A 22,623-nucleotide genomic window follows, 5' to 3' on the forward strand; every position below is an offset into this window, starting at 1 on the left:
CTCTTTTGTGTCTCTGAGGAACGTGACTGTTTTGTTCAGTTTAAATGATTCAGTGAATCAAATCTCAATGACTCACTAATTAACAGTAACTTACCGCCACCTACTGGCAGTTTAGTTTCACATTCAAACTCTATTCATTTTTAAAAATAATCTCAAATATCAGTAGCCAACATTTTAGGTAGCAGTAGTATATTTGTATTTAATGCTGCGTCAGAAACTTTTTTTTTTTCTTTCCTCAGGGCAAAAACAAAATAGGTTTAAAATATCAAAACATACAAGAGTTGTCTCTCTTTTGCACAATTTTAGAAAAAAAATGGTTTTATAAAAAGGTAAAAATGCTTCTAATAAGAAACAATTGTAAGTTATTGGAAAGGATTGATTTCTGTGTGAACTAAACACCACACAGAACAGATTAGATTGAGCTGGACACGTTACCTCCCCGAGCCGTCCAGGTTGGAGCGGTGGATGAAGTTAAACTTGGCGTCCGCCCAGTACAGTTTCTGCTGGCTGTAGTCGAGGGTCAGTCCGTTGGGCCAGTGGATCTCCGAGTCGATGATGACCGAGCGATGGGTGCCGTCCATCCCCGCTCGCTCGATCTTCGGGATCTCACCCCAATCCGTCCAATACATGTACCTGAGAAACCAGAACAGACCTCGGTCACCGGCTCCGACGATCTCCGTGGGAACAGCGGCGTTTCATGCACTAATTAATATTACACGCGCTTTTGATTATTACAATAGAAATCGTTAAAATGGAATCCAGAATTAATAGAAAAAAAAGAAAAAAAGAAAAAAAACACAGCATTTACAAAAAATACAAAAATGAACAATGGTGTCCAAACTCTTTTTAACAAACACAAAACCAGTGAGGGAAACTGAAAAAGCACAACCACCGATGACCTTTGACCTCTGGCAGAGCAGGTTAGGCGAGCTGCACGAGGGTCAGTTAGGTTTAGGTGAAGAAGCCAACCGAGCCGGTTAAATCTACGTCACCTGACACAACCAGTGCCACAGTCATCTAACTCTTACAACTCCACTGAGAGGGATTCAGAAAAACACTCTTAAAATGTAGTTAATAACATTCCTCAAGAGATGAGATGTGTTTTTCAGTGAAGAAAACGGTTTAAAAATGAAACAAAATCTCAGAGATACAAGCTACATCACTTCCTGTGCGTGTGACTCAGGTGCTCTCACACACACACACACACACACACACACACACAGTGGTGTGAATGGGGCGGGACGTCTCAGGAATGTGTCGCTCTGGTGTGTGTGTGTGTGTGTGTGTGTGTGTGATCCGTCGTTTGTACAGCTGCAGCTCTGACACCATCAGCACATGATGATGATGCGTTTCCTGTCCGTGAGACGGCAAATACCTCAGATGCCTTTCATACTGCAGAACCCTAACCCTGGACCTAGATCCAGGAAGATCTACAATTAAAGAGAGTATAAGCTGTGATGACATAACCCCCCGGAGTGAAGCTCCGCCCACCCACCTGTCAATCACCCACTTCACCGAGAGTCTGAGAAACGAGCGGCACGTCATGAACACCACAGACCAAATAAAAACATTACATCCGTGATTACAGCCCATCACATGACCTACTGATTCAGATCACGTGACTCGGGACCCTCAGCTCTGGGGGGCTTTATTCACCGAGACATATAGCTATAAACATTAAATAGGAACAAACGATAGAGAGCTGGAAGTGAGTCACTCGAATCTGAGCAGACACTCAATCAAATGCATATAAACTAATTAGTTTTGTAATCCTACAGAATAATAATAATATAAATACTATTACTAGATTTTATAGTAAAAATGTCTACACTTTATCTAGTAATATTTAGAAATAAATTGCATTATTATTATTATTGATAAATTACCATTATATTAATTTTCTAAAATAGTAGTTTTTAATTTAACCATTTTTTTTAATTTAAGAACATTACCATTTATAAAGAAATGTTTAGAAAACCTCTGCAGCCCTACAAACAGGCACAGAAAGCTGTTTTTATGCATCTTAAAGCACAAAGGATCAGGTGCACTAATATTTGGACTTTCCCAGGCTGATGACGACAGCGACTCTTCCTGACAGGTCAGAGGTCACCTGAGCCCAAAAACACAGAAGAGGAGGAGCTAAAGCGAGCTGGTGGGACCGAGACGAACTCACGTCTCCGACCAGAACAAAAGCGTCTGTGTTGGTCAGCCTCGCTCGGGTTACTCACCTGGGCCAGCGCTGAAGGGAACCCTTCCACTGAAACACTACACCAGACCCGAGAGAGAGAGAGAGAGGTTCAGGAGAACATCAGCTCAGACGAACAAAACCCACAGCATCTTCAAACACCACGACGGTCACTGACTCAAACTGGGCCAGAAACCCATAACCATATCTTTCTCCTTGATAAACCCATAAGAGCTCCACAGAAGCAGTCCTCAGCAGCACAGCTGTATTTGTACAAATTGTCTTTCATTTTATGACAAAAATCATTAGATATCAAGTAAAGATCATGTTTCTTGAAGATATTTCATTAACGCACTGCTGAAGAGCTTTTGTCAGGATTCCTGATATTTAGATTCCAGATCTTCAAACAGTTCAGACAAACACCGTCCGATCATAAACCAGACATCAACCATTATTTATTCATCTTCCAGATGATGTTTAATCTCCCTTATGACTGCTTTTGTGCTCCAGGGTCATGTTTCAAGGCTGAAATTTGAGGTTTTCCGTTTTCTGAAACTTTATTTGAACACTGAGTATATGCTCTTATGCTAATCGTGTTTAACATCTGCTCATCGCTGGTAATCTTACTGTTTCAGTGTTCATGAGAACCAAAAAAACACTTTAAATATTCTAGATTTGATGAAACGATGCGTGTCTAAGGAATAGTGTGCTGGCTCTCTTGAGCTTGGTGTGCTGGCCACTGTTTTATGTGGAAAGGTCCTCACGGGTTTATCAGAGCATGATTACACCACTAATACCATCTTTTACTCTCTTTCCTTAGACTGGAAGAGCTATTTATCCCTTGCTTTGCTTTTAAACAGCCTACTTAAAAAAACCAAAAAGAACAATGAGCTCTTACTTTTCCTTTCACAGCAATAACTCTAGCATAGAGCATTGAACTTTTAATAACAAAACTAATAAAATACACCTAATACAAAATAATAATAATAATAATAATAATAACGTACACATTTTAACTGGTGCTTTTGTATTTCAGTTAAAAAAATCCCGTCACCGTCTTTCTCTCCTCGTGTGATAAATGAAACCTGCTAATAAGATATATCCCTAAGACCTGCGACGCAACACTGACCCGTGCGCCTTCGGGGGGGCGATCACATGACCTCTGAAGCAGATCCACGGGTTTCTCGTTCCGGTTGTTTTCCACGAGAGCACCGAGTTCCAGCTTCTTTGCCGACTTCTGACTCGACGTACGACGTATTGAAAGTAAGTTTGGTCCGGCGTCGAAGCTGGAACTCAGCGCTCTCGTAGAAAACAAGCGGAAGAGACTCATACTCCCAGGAAGGCCTGGAGGTGAACGCTTTTGTCGTAATTTTCATTTTCAGGTGACCTACTCCTTTAATACCACACCTCCAGCAGATTTCACAGTACCCTGAGAGATCTGATCACTATGACCCGGACCGGTCGTGAAACACGTGATGAAGAGAGCGGAAACAAGCCTCACGAACACATGACCAGAGACGATGGAGCTGAACTAAACCCGAGCGGCTCCACTCAGACCTGTAACTACCGGCCTGTTCAACATAAACATCCAGAAAACAAGACGCGACACGCCGCAGCTCCAGAGCCGACAGACTCGTGAACCCAGACAGAGGAACACAAACACTGAGTATCTCACGAGACCGGTCCACGTCTCACCGTGAGGAAACTTCAGAAAGCTCCAGAACGTTTCTGCTCTTTAATGTGAGAGAAGTCGACTCAAACTCTTCTCTGGTTTCGTCATCCTCTCAGTGTTTAAACCGTGTTGTTTTTGACTAAAAGGGTCACGCTGTCACACAAGTTTAATACACTACGTAAAACCTCCTCTTGTCTTTGTGCATCATTCTGCTGCTCTGTACCCAGCCTTTTGTATCACAATACTTTTACACAAAGATTATTAACGGCCTTTCTTGCTCTCTCATGCGTTTCTGTCTCCATTATCATGATATACATTTACACTATCATTTATAAATAGACACTTTTAAATAAATGCATTGTACAACACTGCAAAGAGCAACAGTATAGCTTTATTTGTTCCCCGCTGAATAAAGCCGTTTAGATTTTATGAAACCAGGCACCAATGATTTATTCTATTAGAGTATCTTCTGCTATCCACTGACCTTCTTCAGCCAAAGATAATGATTGCATTTTTTTCTAGTGATGTCAAATGATCAATCACATCCAAAATAGGTTTTCGTACACGATGAACAGCACACACACACAGGCCTACGTCAACTTTTAGAGGCGGGTCTGGTCTGGTTCTGAAGCAGGACTCACCCTCGGCCCGGGTCCAGAGCGACGGCTCTCGGCTGGTCCAGATCCTGCCAGAACAACACCTTCCTCAGCGTCCCGTCCAGCTCGGCCACCTCTATCCGGTTGGTCTCCGAGTCGGTCCAGTACAGCTTGTTGCCCATCCAGTCACAGGCCAGGCCGTCCGGCGAGGCCAGACCGGACACGACCGTGGTCTGCAGCCTGCTGGGCCCCGAGCCGTTAAACAGCGTCCGTTTGATGGCCTCCTCGCTCACGTCGCTCCAGTAAATCAGTCCCTGCTCGTACACGTAGTCCACCGCCGCCGCGTCCTCCAGGCCGCCGATGACCACCGTGGCGTTCCCTCTGCCCTGAGCCGCGTCCACCAGCCGCAAGTCCCTCCGGTTCGCGTACAACAGGAGCGGCAGGCCTGCGGAGAGAGGTCAGAGGTCAGCCTTCAGCACACAAGCAGGCGTCTTAATGCAGAAATGCATATAAAAATGATCCGTTTCATGTAAACACAGCTGCTGTCGTCTCGAGTTCAACAGTATACGCTCAACATGCACTTCCTGTTTAGTCATATACGTCGCTGAGGACAATTTAAAAGGAGATTTTTTCGCTCCCTCAGATTCAGGGTTTTCAACTAGCTGTAACTCATACAAATATTGTCCGATCATAAAGCAGACGTCAGTGAAGAGATTATCTAGAGATAAGCTTTCAAAACGACTCGTTTGCTCTAGGGTGACGTACGCCTGCTTAAATGAGCAAGTTATAAAGAACGGCATTAGATGTGAATGAAATGGGCCACTAAAGAGGAGCATATTCTTGTTGTTACACGAAAAAATAAAACACATCGTGTCTATGATGCATGTTCTAAGTTTAATAACATTCAAACTATGTTAAGGTTTTAATCAATGCATTACACGGTCACTAAACCTGTTAGATTTCAGCTAACTAAATCTACTATAGATCTTAAAATCTTTAGTCGACTACAAGTAAAACTAATTCAGATGAGAAAAAATAAATGTAAAGTAACACTGGATTAGGAGACATTTATTTACGTTTCCGTCTGATATCCCTAACACCACATAAAACAGGTGGATGGAGCTGCGTTTAAGACTTTAAGACCAAGTGAAGACTTTAGAGGACCGGACTGAAGGCAACCCAAGAAGTATACGTGTCCTCTAAACGTGAATGTACTGGGAGCAGAAAATAAGTTTAGAAACTTCTAACAGATCTGCATGACTTCAGTTCAACTGAAAAAACACCCAAAACAAAACAGAATATGGAAATAAATCTGATCACACCGCAAACAAACAATGATTTGGTCTTGATTTCCAGCACAATGATCATGAGTTTATAGTCATGAAATGTAATTATCTCTCGATTAACGAATGTTTGGATATTTTTGCTGGAAAACAAGGTAAAAAGTGGGTTTTATTTACAGTATATGCAACAATTAACACCCCACCGCCTTCCTGCTCAGATTGAAGACCTCTGTAAGAGTTAATCACCTGACACCTGAACCTAACTCCTCAAGTCTGAATACCTCCTCAACTACTGCCCGAAACCGGACAAAAGAATGAAATCACCTTCAGGAACAAGTCACTCCTGATCAAATCAACACGACAATCTCCGTCTCACCCAACAGAACATCTACGTCCATAAAAAGTTCTGGGTTATGAAATCTAACTCACTCACTGCTTCCAGAGAACGACTGATTCCTGCGAGTCCAGCGAGTGTGATCGAGGCCAGTGCAGAGCGTGTGTGTGTGTGTGTGTGTCTCTGCAGGGATCTGGCACAGAATCAAACCTCAATTTGACACATCCACCACAAAACACCGGCACATCGCGACGGAGGGCGACCTCAACCTTCTCGCCTCCAGCCGACGGCCTGTTTTCTTAACATGGGGAATTTCCTTTCCCAAATATTTGGGAACTCGCAGAACTCAGTGAAGCTCGTGCCAGACTCAGCCAGGAACAAACTGGAGGAATACGGAGCTTTCGGGACACTTAATACTTGGATCACTTCAACCATTTAGCTGATCTTTCACACACTTTTTTCACACACAGTTTCTTGCTGCTGGCTGTTTGTGGGTAACACACACACACACACACACACCTGAACAGCTGTTAAACACAACACTCACATAAAGGCTAAAAGTGACTCTCCAGAGCAGAAAGACTCGCTGAATGAAAGAAACGATCAGTTCGAGTCCTTCCACACGAAACCCGAGCAGGAGAGCCGTCCTCACAGGCCACACGTTAGAGCCCAAATCACGGAGATATTCGAGGCTTTCGGGACAAAAGCAGTTGGAAAGTAACGTTCCTCGGCTAGCTCGACGAAACCAGACTCACACGACCGAGAGAAGGCGAACAAACACGATACCCGACAAACAAACCGACAGACACAGACAGACAGACAGACGAGTTTCTCCAACAATACAGCAGCAGAGCTAAGCCTAGCATCGAGCGACGCCGATTTAGCGACGCGACCGACTCGCGCGGATCCCGAGGCGCCTCGCGTCGACGCGATCGTCGGCGTTAAATGAAACTCACCGCGTATCTGCAAACACAAAGTACACAGTAAGAGACTCTGTAGCACGGCACCCATCTTCGACGCTCAGCCGCGCCGCTTCGCTCGCATCGCTCCGGCTGCGTGTGTCTGTGATTCGGATTCCTCGCGCTGAAGCTCCGCGGCGCTTTTTCATCGATTTGATTGTTTCTGTGTTTCTGCGCTTCAGTGTGACCGCGACATCTTGCCGTCCGTCTCCTTCCGCTCACAGGAAAAATGCCCGGTCGTTTCCAAACCCTTCCCCCTTTCCCCGCGCCTCCTCCGTCGCGCTTTCTCGGCTCTTCTGCTCGCTATTGTTGCGTTTCATCGCATTCGCGTCTCTCTTTCTCTGTCTGAGATCACAGCGCGGAGGAGACGCAGAACAAACGGTTTAATGAGGCGCGGAGGAAGGCAGGGAAGCGCATTCCGATGGGACTACTTTTTCATGGAGCGATGCGTGATGCGGCTCGAAACACAAAACAACACAAAGCGCCACGAACCCGAATTATATTTCATTATTACTCACGTCGCCTCTCATTTGCTCTCCTTTATTCAGGAATATTGCGGACACGTATCATGATAGTTTAGACTCTCTCTGTGTCGAATTGCTTTTTTTTTGTTTTTTGTTTTTTTTGGAGTGGGGGGGGTTGCAGTGATTTTATACCACATTCGTATACAATAAACTACTTAATGTATATATACATATATGTTAGCAACCAATGAAAAGTTGTGTTTTTACAGTGCCAATAAAAAATACATCTTCAGTCAAGACGGGTCTCTATGAAGAGCGTAATAAAATGGATAGAGCTGATATATAGGTGTGATATATAGGTGCTGATATATATAGCGCCCTCTTGCGTCGATAATAAACATTTGTTGCAAGTTTGAGTAAAAATGTTTTCTTTGCATTTCAGATACAGCATTATTAGCCGTCATTTGACTGTATGGGGTATATGCACCCTGTCCTTTTATCTGAATGTGTGTTAAAGTGTGATTTATTTCCGTGAAGCGCCGAAATTCTTACTCCAGTCTTGAGAAATCATAATAATGTACCGATTCACTGCTCGAGAAACATTATCAACGTTGAAAACACTCGTGCTGCACACTAGTTTTGTGGAAACTGTCATACATTTTATTTTTTTAGGATTCACAGATGAATAGAAAGTTGAAAAGAACAGCATTAATCATTGTTAGCACTACCAGCTCATCTAAATCAGCCTTTGTCTCTCGGGTTCTTGTGGATTTGCATTAAAAAAACGCACCGGTCCCTTGAGCACTCCTCATTTATGATTTTCTTTAGTTTTTTTAAAATCAGAATATAATAACAAATCTTCTGAATACTGAAAAAGACTCGGTTTTATTTCTTGCAAGAGAAATAATCACATTAATCTCAAGGTGTCTGTAAAAGCCAAGGCTCACCAAAAATGTACCGACAACATATAATAACAGATTAAAAAATAGCGAAGAAGAATCAGATCAAAACCAACCGAACGAATCTCATGCTGTTGTTCAGTGATCATTAAAGCAGACGATCGTCCGGGAAATAAAGAGGCAGTGAAGTAGAAACGCCACATTCATCCGCTCGGTTACAGTGAAGACATGAAACACGTGTGAGGATCCGGCGTGAAATAAAGCACATCCATTAGTGAAGGAGATCTGTGCTCTGGATCGGGAAAGAGCCGGGACAGCGGTGCGCTCGGGCCTTACCCACAATTCTCCAGAGAAAACTAAACATGAGCCGAAGAAAGGACTTGCAGGAGCGATGCTGCTCACCATCGCACTCCACCTGAGTTCATGTATTGCTTTTGATTCCTCTGCTTCCGTCTCTATTCACAGATGAAGCGTCGACGGCGTCTGCACCACACAGCCTAAACATCCACACGCAAAGCTTGTTCCGGGCCGGATCTCTAGACCTCGTAGTGCAGGTCGTTCAGCTCCAGTCTGGTGTAGTGGCGCCTGTCGAAGGACTCCATGGCTTTCCGGGCCACCAGAGAGAGGATGAGCGCGAGGAAGACGAGCGTGATCACCACGATGGCCACCAGGCTGTTCTTCCACATCACTCGAGACACCTTGGGCTTCCCCGGAAGAGTCAGAGCGGGCCGAGTGAAGTCCCGGCGCTTCGGGTCGCTCTCCGGCTCCAGCGGCGCCGCCGTGCTCGTGTCTGTGGGCGCAGGCGTCGTGGTGGTGGTGGTGGTGGTGGTGGTCGCAGGTGTGGTCGTGGTCGTCGTGGTAGTAGTCGTGGTCGTGGTCGTGGTCGTGGTGGTCGTGGTGGTCGTAGTGGTCGTGGTCGCAGGCGTGCCGCTCGCCGGGGCGGTGCTGATTCTGCCGGGCTTCACCGAGTGCGCCTCGGGTCTCGAGGGCTTGCTGGGTTTCTTGGCTCGGTTGGGTTTGAATGGTGTCCGCGGTGCTTTAGTGCCGCTGCTTTTAGTCGTGGTGGTGGTGGTGGTGGTGGAGGAGGGCCGCGTGGTGCTGGTTGCCGTGGTAGTGGATGCGGTCGTCATAGCGACGGTCTCCGGCACCTCGGGTGATTCTGACTCGGTCAGCACTGCTTCGGTGGCTTCGCTGGTGCTGGTGGTGCTTGTTGTGGGTGGTGCTGGTGTTGCGGGTGTAGTCGTGGCTGTGGGTGTAGTCACAGGAGTTGTGGGTGTAGTCGTGCTCGTGGTCAGCTGAGGCGCTGCTGGTTTGGCTGTAATTCTTCCACTCCCTTTAGTCGTGGGATGAGTTAAACCTGGAAAAAAATCAAATCAATAGCGGAAACCAAAGAGTGTTATTTTAGTATTATTGAAGATAATATTGCAGTTTTTCTTTGGATTCATATTTTTCATTTAAATAGTCCTAACACAACCGGGTGATGAGACCAGTCCAGTTCTTCCACACTGACTCAACCAGTCGTTTCTTTCTGAACCTTGTCTTATACTCAGAACCTTCTTCATGTCAGATCAGAAAAGAGTCCAAACTGTGTGCTAAGATGAGAAGCACACAACTCCTTAAAGAATCATTATATGCTTAAACGTTAAGATTTGTACTCATAGATATTACTGAAGTAGTCGAACCTTTTCGTTAGAATGTCCATATAGCAAACACACACACACAGTTTCTTTGAATTGTGGGAACACTGCCAAAACAATATTTTCTATCCTAGCCCCAAAAATGTTAGGTTTATCCGTTTAGGGAGATTTGTTCACACACATGTACTCTTTCAGAGTCTGTAAAACAAGCCTGGGTGATGTAGTCAAGCACATTTCATCGAGGGTGTGAAAACTTTTGAACAGAATGGAGATGTGTACATTAGTCTTATTTTGCCTAAATCAAATATTTTCACACTCCTCTCTTACGTGTTTCTCAGAACTTTTCAGAAGTTTTCATGCCCCGGCTGTGTGAAAGGATGCATCTCAAAATTAGGTGTGTTTTTGTTTCTCTGATGTTTTTTTTTTATTATTTTGGTCAAATCAAGAGGTAAGGGTGTGCTAAAGTTCCTGTGGTTCTGCTCACCCTTGAATATGTTGTAAGTGTTGATCCCGGAGCTGGCGGTCATCAGCGGGCAGTCTCTCTCGCTCGGACAGTGGAAGAGCTCACAGTTGAGATCCCCGGGCCGCTCCGGCGGTTTATACACGACCAGATTACACTTCAGCCCTGTGAGAGCAGAGACGCAGATGAGCGCTTCTAACCGAGCGGCGGCTGAACAGCATCCGAGCGACGGATCATACCTGAGCCCACGTCCTCCGAGCAGCAGGTGAGGATGCAGTCCTTCTCTGAAGGCTTGGCTCGGGACACCATGACCGTTCCCTTCTGCTCCAGAGCCACATGCGTGTTTACAGCCACGTCCCGGTGCTGCCGAGAGTAGCACATCTCTCTGTCGGGGTCCGGGGCCCCGCCGCAGACGTGCAGGAGACACAGCAGCAGAACAGCGCCGAGGAACATGACGTGACGTTTGAGGAACACGGAGCAGAAGAGACAGACGTCCTCACAGACCTGCACACAGAAGAGGACCCGTTATCTGCTCAAGCCTGTTTATGGATGCTGAAGTCCAAAGAGCTCGATCCCGTCCCCGTCAGCTCTTGTGAAATCGTGTGATAATAACCCACATACTAAGAGATTTAGATCACAAACAAACCGACGGCGCACCTTCATCATTACCTCGGAGCATTTTAGTTTTGACATGCAGATGCACGAGGATGTGTATTAGATGTCGTAACATTAATTACTTCTATGTAGTAATCATCACAGCAAGAATATCAACATTTATCATGAACAGCGCCTGCTCAGCTGTTTTAGGTCGTCGTAAGATCAGTGCTTTGGGGTGATTGTGAGCAGGCAGTGATGAAGGACGGTGGGAGAGCCTGAGGACCGAAGACCGATCTCCATCCGATCCGCCTCACGAGTCACAAGCACACAGGAAGAAGAACTTTGATCTGCTGTAGAGGAACGTTTATCACAGACCATCGTAAAACTACACCTTCACCTCTGCTCTCGTCGCCATCAGGCTCGTTCAAGAGCACCTGTAATCATCACATCACTCACACGTCAAGCAGAGACGGCTGAGATGATGAGCTGTGATGTAATATCACGTGGTGATGTGCTGGGATTAGGTGTGGGGAAATCATTACAAGTGGACATCATCATACATCACTATCCCCTAGAAGTGAACAGAGCAGGTGCACGCCGTTATATGCTCGTTTGGATGTGATGTGATGTGATTATGATGAACTGATGTGATGTGATGTTGTGATGTGATGATGATATGATGTTCTGTGGTGATGTGATGTGCGATGTTTTGGTGAAGCGATGTGGTATAGATGTGCTGTGATGATGATGATGATGATGATGATGATATGTTGTTCTGTGGTTATGTGATGTGATGTGCGATGTGGTATAGATGTGCTGTGCTGTTATATGTTGCACTGTGATGTGGTGCTGATGCTGCCGCTGGTCGCCATGGAGACTGAGCATCACTGGAAGAGTGTCCGGTGTGTGTGGGCCATCATCGTGATGCAACCCTTACGAAACACAAAACACCTAGAAAACACCATCAACCTGAATTTCTATTATTAAAGAAATGCTAGCGTGAAACTGAGCTAGAGTGAATTGCAAACGAGCTACTGGTTTTACTCGATCAACAAAAGAGTGAGCGAGTCACACAATGTCCCGTTATCCGTGTCGACAAAACCCAGAAACCGGGCGAAGAATCAGACAGAGAGAAAAAGATTCGCACCGAGTCGATTCGCGAACACAAACACGTTCAGACGCGCGTCGTGTTGAAATATCGCTTCGATTTGAACACAATGAGCGAACGATGGAGATCAGAGACCTACCCTGAGATCAACCGCTGCTGTGACCCATTTCTGCGTCTTTGTCCTCCGCTGGATGATGCTGATGGTGGGGATGATGAGGATGATGATGATGATGATGATGCTGTCTCCCGCTCAAACACACTGCTCCGCGATGCTCGCAGATCTAAACGTTCAACAGCAGAAAATGAGAATCAATCGTGAATGACACGTCCTTCTCAGGGGCCGTAACGAGAGTAAACTGAATTAGTCTTTGTGAACTCGCACTGTGACGCGCGCTCCCTGACGCTCGCGGGCACGCTGCAGTAGCGCGCCTGAGCCGCTAGAGGGCGATCAACACCTCACTAGATTTTTATTTGCAAAACTTAAAAAAGAACAGCACGTGGAAGAAATATCTATCTATCTATCTATCTATCTATCTATCTATCTATCTATCTATCTATCTATCAGCATTATTCAAAAGGAGAATTTTTATTGGCAGGAGAAAAAAATAGGAGAAAAATGAAGAAAACTGATGAAAGTTAGAATGTTCCAATTACACTTTAGTATGAAAGATAAGTCACTAAGTTGGTAGAACATATTATTTCAATAATTGCAATAAAAACACGGTGGCATGATTTACAAAGCATCCGTCATTCACGTAAACGTACATTTTACGCGCGTGAAACACGTCGTCTCTGCGTCGTGACGTGTGCGTCATCTCCATGACAACCGCCGAGGCTTCGACCAACAACAGCGAGACATGGACGACGACCAGAGCGCGGAAGAGGTAAAGTTAAAGACGGTCAGATGTTTGAAATATGCTTAAAACAAGCAAAAGAGAAAACGATTGCTTTAAGAAACAAACGCATCACATTTCCCGCCTTCTTTCTCGGCGCCTCGGTGAAGCTAATCGCTAACAGCTAACCGAGGAGCGTTATCGTTTGTGAAATTAAACGCAGGGTCCTTCAGTGAAGCTTCGTGTTTTGTTTTCCTCCAGACGACGTTTGTGGTGGATGAAGTGAGCGGCATCGTGAAGGAGGTTCGCTCGAGGTCTCTCAGCTTCATTTCAGCTTCATGTCTCGTCTGGACTTTGACCTAGCTTCTTCTTCTTCTTCTTCTTCTTCTTCTTCTTCTTCAGTCTCTGGAAGCAGTGATCGGCAGGAACCCGTATGACCACAAGCGTGTGAACCAGTGGATGTCCAGCGTGGTGGAGCAGTGCCTGGGTCAGCTCAGCAAACTCAGCAAACCCTTCAAGTACATCGGTCAGCTTCCTCACAGCCCGTCCAGATGAACACGATCATCAGATCAGGAGAAGTGCGTCTCAGCGAGAGTCTGATAAAAACATCACAGTAATCCACAGCGCTCCGGTCCATCTGGAGGAGATGAAACTAATCCAGCAAATACTGTGATGCTTTTATCAGATGTTTGGACGGCTGAGACGTTTCTCCAGATCTGATGAAGACACACACACTCCTCGTGAATTCCTGCCTGAACGGTTCCTGTGATTAATGTTTGTTCTCTCCATCAGTCACATGTATCATAATGCAGAAAAATGGTGCAGGACTGCAGTCGGCTTCTTCGTGTTTCTGGGACAATAACACAGACGGTAAGAGCCAGAGTTCTGTTCAAATAGAAATGTGCTCAGCGGTTCCACACACACACACACACACACACACACCTTTGACCCATCTTACAAAAATTATATTCTGAGAATGTTTTGCTGACATTCCTGTTAAAAATATTACTCCTGAGGTTCTGTGATCATTTAAACGTCCAGGATTTTTGTCGTTTTAAACAGTTTTTCTTGGTTATGCAAACTTTAAGGAAAGATTCCATTTAAACATTTATCAAATATTATGGGAATGTTATGTGAAGTGTTCTTTTAACGTCCTGAAACGAGCGTCGGCATTTTAATAACGTCATGTTTTGAGAAGATCAACAAAAGCTTTGCATGAAAGTTATAGGAAAGGCAGGATTTTGACAGATAAGCCAAAGTTATTAGAAGTTCAGTGTATTTTATTAACCGTACACTCATTTATATTTTGAGAGATAATTCTAAAGAAGTATTACACGTAATTCAGTCATTGATAAACATTTCCATAAATAAATGTAGTTTAATGTTACAAAAATATCACCTAGTGTTAAAAATGTGTCTCAGACCAAAAAAAAAAAAGACAGTATTGTTTTTATCCCCGTCTCTGGAACTTACAGTATTATGTTATTAAAAGTGAAACTTTTTTTTTTTTCCTAAATTCAGTATAAAGTGTGTGTCTGGAGCAGAAATAGAGCACAGTACACTAATCATCAGGATAATAAAGATCATCCAGTCAGGATATGCCGTCACGTTCCTACTGTAAACATGAAAACTTTATTTTTGAATGAATATGTATTTGTAACCGCGTCTCGGTCAGATGTTGTGTGTGTGGTGTGTTCCTCAGGCAGCTGCACGGTGAGATGGGAAAACAAACACCTGTACTGCGTGGTCAGTGTGTTCGGCCTCGCTCTGTAGAGTCAGTGATCCTGCACAATAAACTCAATTCACCTCTTAAAAGTGTCTGAAGAGTTTATTCCACATTCGCTCAGACGTCACGACAGTGCAGGTGAAGCTCGGCGCTTCGGGAATGATCTTATGTACACGTGGAAAGGCACAGCGAACCTCTCAATGAAACCACGTCTTCAGAAGACATCGGAGTGAACCAAACAAAAAAAAACAAGGCGCTCGGGTCCTCAGCGGGACCCTGGAAGTGATTCAGACCCACAAAACAATGATCAGAAGTAGAGGAAAACAGGAGAGAAACGAGTAGAGGCACAATAAAACAGGAATGTGAGAAAACAAGGCTGAAGTACAAGATCCAGTGAAGGCTCCAGAGACGCTCCAAACAGAACCAAACCAATAGAGTTATATGCAGCTTCCTCACACGTTCTGAATAGAGTCTGATGGATGAGGCCAATCACATAAACACAACATCTCTCGCTCAAGAACCAAAGGAATAAAAGATTTAGAGACCCTTAATGGGGGGTTTTCATGAAAATTAAGCACATTTACCCTAAATTATTACTGCATTGCAAAAAAACAACAAAAAAAAAAGCAGCATTTCGTATGAAAATATTTATAAAATAATTCTTTTTAGATGTTTATACTTGCTTCGTCAAGGTACTATGTGTTAAACCGATTTATTATCACAGGGTTGAAATGTGCTTAATTATCTCGAATGCAAAAGAAAATATACACGATTGATTTCTCCTCTTTAGAGTCCCCAGCCGAGGTCAGGAACGGAGTTAAAAACACCTCTATATTTACACACGGTTCATCTGTATACATGATCCGGAGTCACTCCGCTTTCAGTCGCTCTCGCTCTCATCCTGGTATTTGGCGCTGGCTTTGATGGCACGGCCATTCTGAAGAGGCATTTCCTCGTAGTCGCTCCTTCAGAGAAACACAGGAGGGTCAGGACGGCTGCTGGGGGTCGGATGAATGAGGCGCTGAAGACAACCTACCCGTAAATGACCTCATCGTCCGAGTCGTTGAGCATGGAGAACGCTGGGTTGTCCTTCAGCTGCGAGTCTGGACACACACACACACACACACACACACACACCTCAGTAACGAAGGCCGGCTTGGCTGCAGAGACACAGCGGCGGAGATGGACTCACCGTACAGAGCGTTTCTGGAGGGAGAGTAGACGAACGCTAGCGTGTAGAGATAGAAGTTCAGCAGGCCGTAGAAGGACAGAAATTCAGCTGGTGGAGAAAAACACTCAGGAAAACCACTTTAAACCAGGCTCATTACATCATGACACACACAGTTATTAAATAAAAACATTACCTCAATGATTAAACCTTACATTACAACTAAACGTTTCTTTAACAAATTAAAAGTTGGAATATATAACACGAAAAACATCTTTAAAACAAGGAAGTGGAGATGTTTCTGCAGGGACGTCGAACACAGGCTGAAAAGGATATAGTTCTGGTAGTGAGTGGAGAGCTCAGAAACAAAGTTGTCTTGCAAAGCCTTGGAGCCAAATCTCAGGTACAGAATAATCACACTGAGGAAACAGGAAGAGGAAGTGATGACACAAAACTCACTCAGGTGTGTGTGTGCGTGTGTGTGTGTGTGTGGACAGACCTGATCACCAGCACCAGCAGGGTCAGTGCCGTCAGAAACTTCAGCCGCAGATCTGAGTAAACCAATCAGACGAGGATCACAAAGATGCACATGACTCGCGTGTGTGTGTGTGTGTGTGTGTGTGTGTGTGTGTGTGTGTGTGTGTGTGTGTTACCCATGTAGGGTGCGTTCTTGAGCTCGGAGCAGGCACACAGCACCAGAAACACCAGATACAGCACATACACAGCCACCAGCAACAGGAAGAAGACCTTCATGCCCTGCAGCACACACACACACACACACACACACACACACGTTATGAATGTTATTAATTTAAAATATTGGGACAGATGTTATTTTATGAAGCAGGAACAATCACCTGGAAGTTCTGGATGTCCACTTTGTACTGATACGTGGGATCCTGCAGCTCATTCACCCTAATAAGAGAAAGCTGATGAGAATCCCACAATGCATAGCAGCAGAGAGACAGCAGAGAGCAGCGGTTTCTCACGTTTGCCAGATTCCCAGCGTGACGGCCGAGAGCCACAGCAGCCCCACGACCAGCAGCTTGGGCAGGTAGAAGGTCAGGAACCTCCGGTCTCCCTGCAGGACAGAGCACAGGTCAGGAGCCGGCCGGAGCAGCGCACTACTGAGGGCCCTCGACAGAGCGTACCTGCACTCGGATGCCGTGATACACACACAGCCAGAAGAGCAGCAGGGCACACAGGAACAGAGCCTGGAAGAAGGCGTCCAGCGTCCCGGGAAACCAGCTGTTCACCAGGAAGGAGAGCGGGAAGAACGGATCTACGGCAGCAGCACAGTCACCGTAGAACCCTTCTCTCTACGTCACGCTCATACAAGTAACTAATTATGTTACATGCAATCATTTATTGCATTTATTTGAAAAGGAAACCCCATGTAATACTGGCAAAGTCAACGTTTTAATCATTTTAACGCATCCTTGATGAATAAAAGCATAGATTTTTTTTTTGCTGAGTGGAGATGCGTTTTTAGGCGTGCTGTGAAGAGATTAATCATCAGTTAACACACACACACACACACACACCCAACGCCCCGGTTCTTCAGGAAGGCTTCAGCGGCGCTGGTTTAATGATTCAGTGTGGTGCGGGTCTCACCGTTATACAGCAGCAGCAGAGGAAGAAGAATGGACATCCACTTCTGCTCGATGCCCCAGTCCCTCATGGAGAACTTTCTCAAAGAGTGAGCGAACATACACTGCACACAAACACACCACCATCATCATCATCATCATCATCATCACCTTCATCATCACCATCATCAGCGTCTGGGACTCACGGTCACGATGAAGGTCATCACCACAAACACGAAGCGGAACCAGATCTCCACCTGAGAGAACGTGGCGTTGTACATCTTGAACTGAGAAAACACACACACACACACACACACACACACACACACACACACACACACACACACACTCTGTCTGAATCACAGCGCTCGCTCTATTCTGATCATTTCTCTTACTGTGTATTTTGTGAATGAAGATGATTTATTTCAGGGCTGTCAGGAATGTGCTGTCCTCCAAAAGATCAAGATTTGAACCAATCTTTTTCTTATAATTATTAGCACCATGTTTTGAACACGGCTCTCCTCTCGTATCCTAGCTTTCTTGGTATCCTTTCGTGTCATTAAATCCAAAACCTTTTGGTGAAACCTGCACGTCGATGGAAAGCTGTTTTTCTTGCAGCTTCGAGGAACCTTGTTTCGGTGTGTTTGCAGGACACTGCTGGAATCTGAACTCACCACAAAAGTCACGTTTTTGATTTTGTCCTTCAGGCCGTCTTGAAGATTCCTGAAGCTGACGTTGATCTTGTACTGAGTGTAGTTCAGATACCCCAGATGAAGAACGATGATCTCGTCACACGCCGGCTGATGCTGTCTCACACACACACACACACACACACACAGAAAATCACGATTCTCCCACATTTCCAAACTAAAAGTGTGACGAAATATTGATCGCTGCAGTCTGTTTAAAAGTGTTTCAATCATTTAAACATAATATATATTTCAAATCTAATATAACACAGTATTTGTTCTTCTGAAGTGAGCAGCAGCTCAGACTCACAGCGGCGCAGCGCAGGCTCCGGTTCTTGTTATGAATGTTATCACTGATCCTCATCACACTAGCGTCCTGAGTCACTCCCTGAAGATCCACGTTCACCCCCAGCTCCTCCCAGCTCAGGTCTGCAACTAACACACACTCCGTCAGCAACACACACACACTCTCTCTCACGCTCACACACACACTCTCTCTCACGCTCACACACACTCTCTCTCTCACGCTCACACACACTCTCTCTCACGCTCACACACACACTCTCTCTCACGCTCACACACACTCTCTCTCACGCTCACACACACACTCTCTCTCACGCTCACACACACTCTCTCTCTCACTCACACACACACTCTCTCACTCTCACACACACACACACACACACACACACACACACACACACACACACACACACACACACACACACACACACTCACTGCTGCTGTCCAGCTGGATGATGCAGGTCAGCCACAGCTGCTGGTTGTAGTTGGACAGTGGTGGAGATTGAAGGTCAAACGGTCCGCTCTGAACGAAACACATTCAATACATCAAATAATGTGTTAAAGTGTCATTTATTTCTGTGAAGCGCAGCTCAAGTGTCACGTGACCCTTCAGAAATCATAATAAATTCTTCCGTAAACATATCAAAGATTAATTTCTGATTAGTAATATGCACAGCTAAAAACTTCATTTGGACAACTTTTCCTGTCCTATCCTAACAAAACACACATCACTGGAAAGATAGTTTATTCAGATCTTATTTCTCACATGAATGAACAACGTTTCTGTGTTTTTAATCAAATAAAGAGGAGACTTCACACAACATAAAAATAAAAGCAGCGTGAACCTCACCTTTGACCCGTTGGTGCTGAAACTCAACCCGTTGTAATAATTCTCGCTGATGATCTTCGGTCCTGCGGGAGAGACTCAAGTCGATCAGTTCAGATCTAAACCTCATTCAATAACTCCTCTCTTCCTCAGAAAGCAGCCGCCATGTCTTTCTCTCCATGTATAAAATACATTTATAAATTTACTTAAACTTAATTATTAATATCTTATATTCTTCCACATTGAAAGCACTTTTAGAAAGACAACAGATATTTCAAGTAAAGGTTTCCTGATCAAGAAGTAAAGTAAAAACAAACTGTTTATTAGCTTCAGATTTAAATTATAACCGTTTTTACCTTTGGATCTTGATACACTAGATCTTCGAGGGTTATGAATGAAAACTTAAGGACTGTTTTTGTGAATCCACTCGACTGATTACAGCCTCAAATGAAGAAAGGAAGTGTGGAGGAGCGGCGAGCAGGTGCATGCTGGGAAACAGGCCTCACCTGACACCCCGATGAGCGTCGAGACGCCGAAGCAGAAGAAGAACACCACGAACACCAGAACAAAGTGTCTCTTAGAGAGAGTGTAGAGACGCATGGGGGCCAGCCTACACACACACACACACACACACACACACACACACACACAGGAGAAAACACTTCAGTTTTGATATTACTGTAATAGTTTGCACTGAAAGTGACGGCACAGTAAGAGTCTGTAGTGTATTATTGTGGTGTTCGTGTGATTTCTGAGAGTCTCTACATACAAGAACACACAGATATTAGTCTCTGACTGGAACCAGATCAGAAAACACTCCACGCTGCGAGCGACACACAGAACAACACTTTCAGACAGAACTCAGGAATTCATCACTAATAACTCCAACAACCAGAAACATGTTTAAACCACACACTCTCTCTCTCTCTCTCTCTCTCTCTCTCTCTCTCTCTCTCTCTCTCTCTCACTCACACACACACACACACACGTTTGTTTTGTTATCTCAGTGAGGACATCACACAAACTTCCAGTGTTTTTCTCTCCTCTAACCCTGAACTCCTCACAGAAACTGCATCAGAACTACTTCCGTCTGATTTATAAACCTCTTTATCTAGTGACGACTGGCGGGTCTCTCACTACATGAGACGACATTTACATCCTCACGAACACACACACACACACACACAGGAAATGAGATCACGCCCACCCGAGAGAGCAGCAAACACGACTCACAAAAGCGTCAGTACTTATAAGCATCTGCTCGAGCGCGGAGTGAATTAAAGCTAACAGTAAACACAGTTTCTCTCACACATCCGGGTCGAGCCGAGCGCGCGCTCAGCGGACTCTACCGCTTCCGGTCGTGTTTCTGAGGTGTCGTGTCGTTAGTGACGGGCCACCGCGCGCTTACCGCTCCATCCTCCGCGGCTCTCGGTTCCTCCGCGGCGCGATTCACGCGGAGTTATGTTTGTTGGCGGCGCGTATCCGCACACATCAGCCCGATGACGTCACCCACGCGAGGTCACGTGACCCCCCTCCGCAGCGCGCACGCGCCCTCGGCCGTTAGTTTAGCGTCAATTAAAACGCTTTGCTCATCAAACGTAGCGTTTCGGCCCTGACCGAATGCGCGGGGATTCAGCGGAAAAGAACATTTAGCACATATGTATAACACAAATATCATATATGTAGTCTTATTGGTGTCATTATGAGAAATTAATTACAGTTGTGTGGACGCTTCAGCTCTAGCTTTAACGCACCTCTGTTTGTGTCTATAATATATTTTATGTAGTAATTCTATTTCATCCGTTTGCTGACTTGACAAAAGGCCTCTATTCTTTTTCTCTTCCATCTACTTGTTTTCATTTGGTGCACACACACACACACACACACACACACACGAGAGCAAAAAGCCTTTTCAACAGACTTCTGTTTAGGTTCAGTAATTTTCCTCTAAAGGCAATGTATAAATCATTTTATATGAAATTAAAGGATAAATACAGGAGCCTGATAAAGGCAGGTTTTTGCATCTGAACTCTTCACACACACACCCACACACACACACACACACTGTCGTTGCTTCTATCGTGATCCGCTCGTCGTTACCTGTAGAAGCGCTCGGTTTTGTAGGGCGTCAGGTCCTCCTGGATCTCCCTGAAGACGTCTTGTATTCTCCTGCAGAGCTGCTTCATCTTCTCGAAGCTCTCCGGTCTCTCCATCGCTGCGTCTGACGCGGGTTTTCTCTGGAAACGCAGTCGATGCTGTTTAATTGTGCGCCTGCTGCTGTGGGGGGGCGGTCACGTGATCGCGCGCGTTCAGGACCAGGGACAGTGCTGCGCTCACTAGGTAGGGCGCACTAGGTAGGGCTCACGGCAGGGTCCGCGCACATTTTGAATGTTAAAAACTCCCAATCTCTCAGTAGAGTCGCTGTCCATATTTAATAAATGGTTCATACAGAACTGTTTTCAGCTTTATACCCGGGATGTATTACAGTCATCTGTACAGGTGATTTATTTCCGGTTTTTATGATATTTTTGAAGTGATAAAACACAACTGAACATTAAAACACCCTCGAGCATGGATTATTGCAAATCTGAAATAAACCTTGAATTCAGGAAACCCCATCTAAAAGAAATAATTAATTGATCCACTAAAATGTCATTTATAAACTTACATTAGTACTAAATGCAATACACTAAAGAGTGACAGACATGTTAATATTGCTATTTATTTGTTTGTTTTGGGTGCATTGTAGTGTATATATAGTACTTTACTAATGTGAATATGTAATATATTGTATATTATACTGGTTAAAGTCTGAAGCAAAACATCTACAAAACAATTCATAAATCTATTCTTTTCAATAAAATCTCAATTTAGTAGCTTGACATTTTACTCGCCCTAAAAACTCAAAGTTAATTAGTATAAACATAATTAATCAGTCATAAAAGACAAAAAAATATATACATTTGTGCACAATATGTTTTAAATTTCCTTAAATATTAGGGTAAATATTCATATCGTTTTGGTAATCATTTGTTTAGGGGATAATGTCTTAATGTAAGTCTGAAGTCTATATAGCACATAAAACAATACACTATACTATTTACATTAGTTTAAGTCTGAAGTAAAACACTGAAGAAACGCCATTAAAAAATAATAATTCTATTGGTTTTTTACCCTTTTTTTAAAAAATAGAAAATGAGCAAAATAATATAATTCTTGTTTTAAATTTAAATTATTATTATTTTACATTTTCCTGTTTAACAACGAAGCAGAAATCTGTATGACAAAGCACTAT

The 22,623-nt window shown here is 44.4% G+C and overlaps 4 protein-coding genes across 8 annotated transcripts in view; 1 reads left to right on the forward strand and 3 right to left on the reverse strand.

Moving 5' to 3' along the window:
* The window catches only part of lrp6 (low density lipoprotein receptor-related protein 6), a 26,951-nt gene extending 19,458 nt beyond the window's left edge, over window positions 1-7,493 (reverse strand). Inside the window, exons 1-3 of one of the 2 annotated variants that reach the window (XM_043230686.1) lie at window positions 7,027-7,493; window positions 4,499-4,898; window positions 436-633 (exon numbers count right to left, since the gene is read on the reverse strand). In XM_043230686.1, the coding sequence (XP_043086621.1) occupies window positions 436-633; window positions 4,499-4,898; window positions 7,027-7,081 (653 nt within the window). In that variant the 5' untranslated portion in view covers window positions 7,082-7,493. The remainder of the gene's footprint in view (window positions 1-435; window positions 634-4,498; window positions 4,899-7,026) is intronic. The other variant, XM_043230685.1, reaches the window with a different exon arrangement.
* An 866-nt stretch (window positions 7,494-8,359) lies between these two features.
* mansc1 (MANSC domain containing 1) lies at window positions 8,360-12,608 on the reverse strand. Its single transcript, XM_043230808.1, has 4 exons — window positions 12,334-12,608; window positions 10,729-10,993; window positions 10,514-10,654; window positions 8,360-9,749 (listed from the first exon to the last, which is right to left on the reverse strand). Exons 2-4 carry the CDS (start codon window positions 10,940-10,942, stop codon window positions 8,929-8,931), a joined length of 1,176 nt encoding a protein of 391 aa, XP_043086743.1. The 5' UTR covers window positions 10,943-10,993; window positions 12,334-12,608; the 3' UTR covers window positions 8,360-8,928.
* Window positions 12,609-12,950: 342 nt separating this feature from the next.
* Window positions 12,951-15,182, forward strand: dynlt1b (dynein light chain Tctex-type 1b). The gene is made up of 5 exons (XM_043230809.1): window positions 12,951-13,078; window positions 13,289-13,330; window positions 13,430-13,553; window positions 13,820-13,897; window positions 14,730-15,182. Exons 1-5 carry the CDS (start codon window positions 13,052-13,054, stop codon window positions 14,798-14,800), a joined length of 342 nt encoding a protein of 113 aa, XP_043086744.1. The 5' UTR covers window positions 12,951-13,051; the 3' UTR covers window positions 14,801-15,182.
* tmem181 (transmembrane protein 181) lies at window positions 14,837-21,609 on the reverse strand. 4 transcript variants are annotated; one of them, XM_043230805.1, is made up of 17 exons: window positions 21,429-21,609; window positions 19,835-19,938; window positions 19,353-19,414; window positions 18,938-19,025; window positions 18,510-18,628; window positions 18,185-18,316; window positions 17,717-17,797; window positions 17,536-17,635; window positions 17,073-17,203; window positions 16,911-17,002; window positions 16,779-16,836; window positions 16,575-16,677; window positions 16,421-16,472; window positions 16,258-16,340; window positions 15,946-16,035; window positions 15,790-15,856; window positions 14,837-15,718 (listed from the first exon to the last, which is right to left on the reverse strand). In XM_043230805.1, the coding sequence occupies exons 1-17, from the start codon at window positions 21,539-21,541 to the stop codon at window positions 15,634-15,636; spliced, it is 1,560 nt and encodes a 519-aa protein (XP_043086740.1). In that variant the 5' UTR covers window positions 21,542-21,609; the 3' UTR covers window positions 14,837-15,633. The 4 variants fall into 4 exon arrangements, with proteins under 4 accessions (XP_043086740.1, XP_043086739.1, XP_043086741.1 ...); XM_043230804.1 differs by having other exon boundaries at window positions 18,510-18,634; window positions 21,429-21,608; XM_043230806.1 differs by lacking the exon at window positions 21,429-21,609 and adding an exon at window positions 20,737-20,865 and having other exon boundaries at window positions 18,510-18,634.
* Window positions 21,610-22,623: the final 1,014 nt, after the last annotated feature.

Source organism: Puntigrus tetrazona, unplaced genomic scaffold (genome assembly GCF_018831695.1).
Source record: "Puntigrus tetrazona isolate hp1 unplaced genomic scaffold, ASM1883169v1 S000000223, whole genome shotgun sequence".
NCBI lineage: Eukaryota > Metazoa > Chordata > Actinopteri > Cypriniformes > Cyprinidae > Puntigrus > Puntigrus tetrazona.

What these genes read in the sequence shown, in the direction of transcription:
- mansc1 (XM_043230808.1), bottom strand. Translation starts at nt 10,942, where the DNA reads ATGTTCCTCGGCGCTGTTCTGCTGCTGTGTCTCCTGCACGTCTGCGGC. An exon ending in CTCGGAGGACGTGGGCTCAG is followed by an intron (nt 10,655 to 10,728) that starts GTATGATCCGTC and finishes CTGCTCTCACAG; the next exon opens with GGCTGAAGTGTAATCTGGTC. An exon ending in CACTTACAACATATTCAAGG is followed by an intron (nt 9,750 to 10,513) that starts GTGAGCAGAACC and finishes ATTTTTTTCCAG; the next exon opens with GTTTAACTCATCCCACGACT.
- dynlt1b (XM_043230809.1), top strand. Translation starts at nt 13,052, where the DNA reads ATGGACGACGACCAGAGCGCGGAAGAG. An exon ending in TGAGCGGCATCGTGAAGGAG is followed by an intron (nt 13,331 to 13,429) that starts GTTCGCTCGAGG and finishes CTTCTTCTTCAG; the next exon opens with TCTCTGGAAGCAGTGATCGG. An exon ending in CAAACCCTTCAAGTACATCG is followed by an intron (nt 13,554 to 13,819) that starts GTCAGCTTCCTC and finishes TCTCTCCATCAG; the next exon opens with TCACATGTATCATAATGCAG.
- tmem181 (XM_043230804.1), bottom strand. Translation starts at nt 21,541, where the DNA reads ATGGAGAGACCGGAGAGCTTCGAGAAGATGAAGCAGCTCTGCAGGAGA. An exon ending in CAAGAACGCACCCTACATGG is followed by an intron (nt 16,473 to 16,574) that starts GTAACACACACA and finishes TGGTTTACTCAG; the next exon opens with ATCTGCGGCTGAAGTTTCTG. An exon ending in CTCCAGAAACGCTCTGTACG is followed by an intron (nt 15,857 to 15,945) that starts GTGAGTCCATCT and finishes GTGTGTGTCCAG; the next exon opens with ACTCGCAGCTGAAGGACAAC.